Below are 8,193 nucleotides of genomic sequence, written 5' to 3'. Positions count from 1 at the left end.
GACATGCGTGTCTCCCCTAGGCGACCACAGCAGTAGTGTGTGACAGCTCTCCATCTTGCTGTTTTTTTTTTTAGATGAGCGGTTCTCTGACGTGTCTGTCTGTCCCTCTGATGTTCTGGAATTCTCCAATAAAACAAGTCCTGTGAATTTTCAAAAAAAAAAATAATAATTCCTCCCTCGCCCTGCAAGTGTATACTCGTCAGACGTCATGAAACGTCATCAGAGGTGTCCACTTAATTTGAGGGTTGAGGGGATAGGGTGTGTCTTTTAAATGTTTGGAATGATTGCACCCAAGTTGTTATGCCACAGAGGTGCTTTAGTTATAAATGGTCGTGTTCGAAATCCATGAGGCATTGTGGGTAAATGGTGACTGACTGATCTACAAATACATTTACATTTTACATTTAAGTCATTTAGCAGACGCTCTTATCCAGAGCGACTTACAAATTGGTGCATTCACCTTATGATATCCAGTGGAACAACCACTTTACAATAGTGCATCTAACTCTTTTAAGGGGGGGGGGGGGGTTAGAAGGATTACTTTATCCTATCCTAGGTATTCCTTAAAGAGGTGGGGTTTCAGGTGTCTCCGGAAGGTGGTGATTGACTCCGCTGACCTGGCGTCGTGAGGGAGTTTGTTCCACCATTGGGGTGCCAGAGCAGCGAACAGTTTTGACTGGGCTGAGCGGGAACTGTACTTCCTCAGAGGTAGGGAGGCGAGCAGGCCAGAGGTGGATGAACGCAGTGCCCTTGTTTGGGTGTAGGGCCTGATCAGAGCCTGAAGGTACGGAGGTGCCGTTCCCCTCACAGCTCCGTAGGCAAGCACCATGGTCTTGTAGCGGATGCGAGCTTCAACTGGAAGCCAGTGGAGAGAGCGGAGGAGCGGGGTGACGTGAGAGAACTTGGGAAAATAATAACGAGTTGTTATTTATGATGGTTTGTAGATCAGTCAGCCGGCTGCAATGTCAAACAAGCCCGTTTACACGTTTACCGCTACCTCATGTGTTACATTTAAATAGGTCCCCGCAGTACGCACACACAGTGGCACCGAAGATTATTTCATATATTGGCAAGATTATCAAGTGTCCACTCCAAAAGTGGAACTGCATATCCTCAAAAATGGACGGCAGGTGGGAGGAGGCGAGATCAGGCGGGACCATTCTAGCCAATGAGACGGCAGATACGCGTGTGAACAGCATACACTACTCCGATATAAAGTCATTGTTATCAAAGTTGCCGAAATGCCGCATGCGTTGCCTTATATCGGTCTATTCGTAACAACCTAACCATTACGAAACGTCTATTCAATAAATTAAGCTGGACGTATCAAATTAGCAATTACATTTTTTGTTATCCAAATTGCCCTCCATACTAAAGTGCCTCACTTCCTGGCCTTATTTTCGTGGACAGATTTTGGGCGGCGTAACCCCTCTTGTTTCGCCTCTTCCTCGCTGGTGACGCCTTCTTATATGCAGTCATTGGGTGGCACACATTGGCAAAAACGATTGGTATTTTCGTGTGACTGCAGTGGAGAGACATGCAAAAACAAATGTCTGGGGGGAAAGGTAACATATGTATAGTTAGCTATGTATAAGATACTAGAGCTAGATAGGGCATAGTTAGCCATACTTAGCTAGCTAGCTAAGTATGGCTAACTTCCTACTGTTTTGTGCGGGAACTGGACTCGTTCCAGAACGTCTATAATATGTTTTGCGGGTCTTTTATTTTGAATTATTTAAGTTGTGCAGCATTTCTAAACCTCTCTGATTTCATGCCCGGACTTTTATTGAATAATGCAGTAGAAGAATTAAACTTCCTTGACGTTTTAGCTTGCTAGCTAACAAGCTAATTTATTTTCTGCTTTGCAGTCGTTTCACTGCTTCTCTAGGCCCTTCCAGAAACAACCCTACGACCTGTCCCCATTATTTTAGATCCACGTTTGATCAACTCCCCTAAGCTAATCAAAAGGAAGACTGTGACTCCAAGGGAAGGGCTAGGGGTTGTTTCTGGATGGACAAGGACAAGGTCTTCTCACTCACACACAACATTCTTGACAATGACACACATAGTAGTTCCACACGCTAAAGTTTGATGTGCCGTGCAATAATAGGTGCTTGATTTGTGAACAACTTAAGTCAAATTCTCTGTTTCAGGTCCCCCTCTTCCTCTCCCCGCTCTGCGCCTCATGGTCCCACCACTGCGGCTGGTCTCAGCAGCCATCTGGCAAACGGTCCAGCAGAGACACGTGATGGATTATGGGATGCTGGAGGAGTTTGTTACCATGGTTACAGAGATGGTTCCAGAGCTTCTGAATGACAGTCAGAGGGCCCAACTTATTCTGGGTCTTCGAGCACGGGTGAGAGGGGTGGAGCTAGTGCTCATCATTAAGGGGGGAAATATGAGATATGATCATAATTAGTCATGTTTATGGTCTCAAGTACGTCTCCTGACTGGTTTGCTCTGGTTTCAGCTGGTCCTGGAGTTGTGTCGCTCCAAGCCGATCGCTGACCTCCAGACCATTCAGCCACACCTAGACAGGATACAGACCCTCACACCTCTCTGGGGGACACAGGTGAGCTCTTAAGGTCAGAGGCTCAGCAAAGGTTTACATCAGCCAGTCAGTCAGTCCCACACAACTGATTTGATAATGATCATTATAACAAAAGTGTTTTCTTTCTTGCAGACTGATGATGGAGATTTATCTGAATCTAACTTTCTGGGGCTGATTCAAAGCCTGCTGAACGACCCAAATGAGATGGAAAACTTCTTCCAGGTCAGTGTGGCTTTGGAATAGCTGTGTAGGTATACTACTACCCAGAAGTGCACACTCGCAATCCTTCTTATTTATAAACAATGTTGACCTTTTTTTTAAGACCTCCTTTTATTCTGATTACAGCTGTATGTGTCCATGTGAGTTGCAGGTGACAAATGTTCTTATATCAGATATGATTTATTTTATACTAATTTCTTATTCTCAGGATGTTTTTCCTGTGGAATTTGGTCCCAAGTATGATGCAGCCATAGAGAAACTCATGTGTCAGTTTCTTTCAAGACTTGAGAAGCTACTTCCAGTATCAAACTTTCAACAGGTACTGAAATTAGAATAGTACCTTCATCAATTCCGTGAAGGATCACTATTCACAAAGGTTCATTCATAGAGTATATTTTGAATCACCCCTAAATCGTATCTATTTTCCTTCCGTGTCAGGCTGCGTCCCTGCTCAGCGATGTCCCCTCTCTTCTTGAGGAATGTGTTCAGTCTGTGTCTCACCCTCAGCAGCTGAAAACCCTGCTTCAGTACCACAGAGACCTCAGCCAGCTGGACAACCATGGTAGACATCTCTCACAGGACCCATGTAGATATTGGCCAATCTTCTGTAGGGGACGTTTACATTTATTCACTATTTAACCATTGTCTTTAATTTCTCGCTTCCCTTTCTAGATACTCTGTCTTCTTCCGATGGGGACTGCATTCTCTCAGCTCTCTGTCTCCCTCCAGTAGAAAGGGTGGTGATTGCAACTGAACAGACAGAGTCAGAAACACAGACATTATCCTTGAATGTCTTCATGGATACATTCACCAAAGAGTTGGAGGTGGACTCAGCAACACTGACTGAGTACACAGAGATGGAACCCGGGACAAGTATGGATGTAGTAAAAAGAGAGGAGAGGGTGGAATGTAAGAAAAACAACAAACAATCTATAGAGTTTGCTGACCCTGTGGAACATGAGGACATGGAGGTTTATGACGGTAATGAAGAAGAGAATGTTCTGGGGATTGGACAAGTACAAGTTGAGACTGAAGGTATTGTTGAAGAAGTGGACCCCAGGTACGGAACAGTGATGGTTATCGGGGAAGATGGGGTGGCACAGCCTTATGAAGATTCAAGCATCAGAAAGCCCAAAATAAAGACTCATAAAGACAGTGGAAGTCATGGAGAGCAAATGAAAAGCATAGACGTATCTGATAAGATCATATCCTCAATGCTTCACAAGCCTTCAGTGGAGCTACAAAGAATTGACACTACTAACCTGATATTGCCATCTAGACCAGTTAGACAAAACAGGGGGCGTAAGATGAATACATTGCTAGCACAAGAACGGCAACAAACCAAAACAGAACTTTCAGAAGAAAATACGTTCAAAAAATGCCCAATTTGTGGGAAGACTTTCAGTCGAGGTGCAGACATGAAGCGGCACCAGAAAATCCACACAGGTGAGCGCCCATTTCAGTGTCTCCAGTGTAAGAAACGCTTCCTGTACCATTTTGATCTGAGGAGACATCGGCAAAATGTGTGTAAAGTAGTTGTGTCAGAACCTAAAGGTGAAACATCTAAGCAGCTCAAAGGCAAGTTGAATATGTGTGATAAGAGTTACAAGGACCCACAAAGCTTGGAGAAACCGAGACTAAAGTGTGACAAAGACTCCAAGAAAAGGCGTAGCAGATCTCCAGCTAGTGATGAGAAGGACACAGTCCAGAAACCTGAGGGAGGAGACACGGAGCCGTCCAGTGGTGTTCCTCTTGTGGCAACACCTGAGGACAGTGACTCATCCTGCACCAGTACTCCCCAGGACCCATCTTACGACCCATCTGGCGAACCTAGCAAGACCGAAAAACACAAACAGTCAAAAGTGTGCTGCATTTGCAAAAAACGTTTGCCAAAATCTTACAGCATGAAAGTTCACATGAGATCCCACTCAGATCTGCGCCCTCACAAATGTCCTCATTGTGGACAGACGTTCAAGAACATCTATGATATGAGGAAGCACATTGTAAAGACTGTGTGCAAGGTGCTGCGAGCTGATCCTGAAGAGGCCCAGGCCCAGGTACATGCACTCACCCACAGCCCCCTCCACTGCACTGAGTGCAGTAGGATGTTTGCAGACCCAGTAAAGCTAGACAGGCACAAGCTGTCGCACAAGCCTTTGAAATGCACCATGTGTGAAAACAGCTTCAATGGGGTCAAGCCCCTTAAGAAACACTATCTGGATGCTCATAAATTCAGCGGGCCATTCCTCTGCACCTCCTGTGATAAAAGCTACACTGATCTAGCAGCTCTCATCAGACACGAGAGGACTCACACCGGAGATCTCCCATACCAGTGCTCCCACTGTCCACGGAAGTTCAACTTATCAGCGGTTCTTGTCGAACACGAGAGAATACATACAGGAGAGAAACGATGCCTTTGCTGGGAGTGTGGAAAGGGATTTATCAGCAATGCAAAACTGAAAATGCACATGCTGTGTGTTCACAGAAAACCTGAAGATAAACACTTTTCCTGCTCCCAGTGTGATAAATCATACGCATTACAAAGGACGTTACAAGTCCATGTGGCGAGACATCATGCTGGGGTGCGTTTCCCGTGCACATACTGCGGTAAGCTGTTTCTGAACATGTCCTCATTGACAAGGCATGACCTGATTCACACTCAGGAGAGGCCTTTTAAATGCACCGAATTGGAGTGCGGCAAAAGTTTCAAATCAAAATCTGAAGTGAAGGTACACATGAGATACCATACTGGGGAGCGGCCATTCAAGTGTAAAGTCTGTGGGAAGGGTTTTACTCAAAACTGTTATCTCACTCAACACATGCGAACTCATACGGGGGAGAAGCCATATCCTTGTTCTGTCTGTGGAAGAAAATTTGATGACTCTAGGAAACGGAAAAGGCACATGATGATTCACACTGGAGAGAAGCCCCACAAATGTTTGAAATGTGAGAAAGCTTTCAGTCGAGCAGACCTGTTGAAAGCACATGACAGGAAGGAACACTGAGCAAGTTCAAGTCAATTGTTTTTGTTGCTTTGTATTTTGTTTTCTGTATAGATGTTAGTAATGAAACATTTTGTCCCTCTATGTTGTGAACTTATTCTAGATCTTTTCTGAAATATTGTTGTTGTCTTAAAAATTAAGGATCTAAGAAACATGACATGTCTGGGAATATGTATCCCTGAGATGCTTTAAGGGACAAGAGTTGGAAATAATGCAAGCTATTAACACTGATGCAATAGATTGGATGGTTGTTAGGCAATGGGTTTTTATCTATCCCCATTCAAATAAAACCATGTGTATTTTGGTGCAGACCTGTAGTCGCCGCTAGAGGGAGTTGGTAGTCTTTCTCAAGCATCCATTCACACTTCACTCTGAATAAAAGTAGATAGGGCCATGCTTTTGGAACGTACATTGTTTTTGTCAGTCAAAATAAGTTGTGCTTTCTGAAATGTATGGTGAAATGTATATTTTCAGTTTTGTATGTTACATAATTGGACAAAAACATGAGGGCAGCATCTGTTTATGAACAGTGATTATCAGCAGCATCACATCACAAAGGTGGAGCTCAAAGTTCAAGATGTTCAGGGGTTTTCTAAGATAAGGCTCTAACATTTTCATACTGTCAGATAGATACTAGACTAGTCTATGTATGCTGTAGTGTAGTGCATTCTACAGTGGAAGGGGTTTTCCGCCAATCATAGCCAATAGTGTTTCAGTTTTAATAATGGTCTGGCTGATTTTAGATGGGCAATTCTGATATATTTTTGACTAATTGTTATTTTGACCAATCAGATCAGCTCTGAAAAATATCTGATGTGATTGATAAAATAAATAAATAAATTGTGGGAAAAATATCAGAATTGGTCTGCCTGTCTAAATGCAGCCTATGAGACCCCTGGGCCTGTTCTCATGCATAGGGCTTAGCTTTGTTGTTTCAAGTAAAAAATAAAATGTATTGAATGATTGTGAATACAAAATATTTTTTAAATAATGCTTTCAATGGTTAATTTGTATATTTATTATATGTATTTTATGGTCTGTGATAACTCTTTAATAGGTATATTCGGAGGTAGGTTATTAAGGTTGGCTGGAGTAGACATCAATGAACGAATCATGTGCACATGTTTTCCCGGACCCTACAAAATGCACATAGCTTAGTAGGCCTGTAAAGGAAGACAAGACTATTCATACTCGATAGTACAAGTCATTCAATGGCACACTCTTAGGATGCCTTTGTCATTTCAACTTATCAGCAAAGGGAAGTGTGCAGTGCAATAGTAACTGATAGAAAAGAACAGTACAGTATGTTGCCAGGGACTTGTGTAATTGCAAGGTCAAGGGTGCAGCACGTTTTGCAAACATGGAGAAGTCAGAGATAGCCAGACTAGTAAATTGTGCTAAGGAACAGAAGTTGGGTATTGGGAAAAAGGCCATCAGTGCATGTTCTGCAAACAATACAGTGGATGACGGAGCAGCATGGGGATGGTGAACGGAACAGCGGATGAAGGCGCGGCATGAGCATTGTGAACGGATAGATGTGGTTATGGACAGCGAGGAAGAAGGAGAAGAGCCGAGTGCAGAGGGAAGATTGTGTGTTGAGGAAGAATACAAACCATGGCTCAGAAATTTTACCTGACGAGTGATGAAGATCTCAGAGTTCGAGCCTCACCCCGATGGTCATGCAAAGGATGATCCCTGCCTTTTGGCTGACGCACATGTAGTCTCAGGCTGGGTAGAAGTAACACAAACATAGGCAGAGACACGTGCATACAAACATGATAACATATGCACTATACACACACGTACACATGGATTTTGCCTTGTAGATATGTGGTAGTGGAGTAGGGGCCTGAGGGCACACAGTGTTGTGAATTCTGTAATGAATATATTGTAATGTTTTTAAAGTTGTATAACTGCATTAATTTTGTCAGACCCCAGGAAGAGTGCAGCTAATGGGGATCCATAATAAATACAAAATAAATTGGGTACTGTTAAATTGCTGAAGGTAGCTCAAAGTGATGATTTTCTGTGTTTCACACGCCTTGGGACAAGACCTGGGACTTGCTTTGCTCTCTGGAGCAGGGCGCCTTTGAAACGAGTGATGGCTTGGGTGGTATTAAGTGTTGAGGTGGAGCAACTGAAATTGACCCGGTGGCGAGCGTGGTGAAACTGAGAAGACACTGTCTGTTCTTTTGAGTTTTGAAGCAGAGTTTTTACCTGACAAAGTCATGTTAGGATATGTCAGTAGTGCCCAGTGCGAGAGAGACAGGTTAAGGTTGCCAGGGTCAGAGTTGAACAGATGGTGTCGTATGCTGAGGCAGTGAAGAGAGTAGAGGATGATGGGTCAAAGGTGAGTAGTAGGCCTAGGCCAATACAGAGTTATACGAATTTGTGCTTCAGTGAGGTTGGCTTTTTAGCATT

At 43.6% G+C, this 8,193-nt stretch overlaps 1 protein-coding gene across 2 annotated transcripts; it reads left to right on the top strand.

Moving 5' to 3' along the window:
- Positions 1–616: 616 nt before the first annotated feature.
- LOC139580165 (zinc finger protein 665-like) lies at positions 617–6,765 on the top strand. 2 transcript variants are annotated; one of them, XM_071408719.1, is made up of 7 exons: positions 617–708; positions 2,154–2,356; positions 2,471–2,572; positions 2,684–2,773; positions 2,979–3,089; positions 3,209–3,332; positions 3,443–6,765. In XM_071408719.1, exons 2-7 carry the CDS (start codon positions 2,186–2,188, stop codon positions 5,773–5,775), a joined length of 2,931 nt encoding a protein of 976 aa, XP_071264820.1. In that variant the 5' UTR covers positions 617–708; positions 2,154–2,185; the 3' UTR covers positions 5,776–6,765. The 2 variants fall into 2 exon arrangements, with proteins under 2 accessions (XP_071264820.1, XP_071264819.1); XM_071408718.1 differs by lacking the exon at positions 617–708 and adding an exon at positions 1,410–1,565.
- The last annotated feature ends 1,428 nt before the right edge of the window (positions 6,766–8,193 follow it).

This window comes from Salvelinus alpinus, chromosome 7 (assembly GCF_045679555.1).
Source record: "Salvelinus alpinus chromosome 7, SLU_Salpinus.1, whole genome shotgun sequence".
Classification (NCBI taxonomy): domain Eukaryota; kingdom Metazoa; phylum Chordata; class Actinopteri; order Salmoniformes; family Salmonidae; genus Salvelinus; species Salvelinus alpinus.
Note: the sequence above shows the minus strand (reverse complement) of the source record. Positions and strands in the feature narration are given on the sequence as shown.

Coding starts and splice junctions, on each gene's coding strand:
- LOC139580165 (XM_071408718.1), top strand. CDS start 1,538: ATGCAAAAACAAATGTCTGGGGGGAAAG. Junction 2,357..2,470: donor TTCTGGGTCTTCGAGCACGG/GTGAGAGGGGTG, acceptor CTCTGGTTTCAG/CTGGTCCTGGAGTTGTGTCG. Junction 3,333..3,442: donor CAGCCAGCTGGACAACCATG/GTAGACATCTCT, acceptor TTCCCTTTCTAG/ATACTCTGTCTTCTTCCGAT.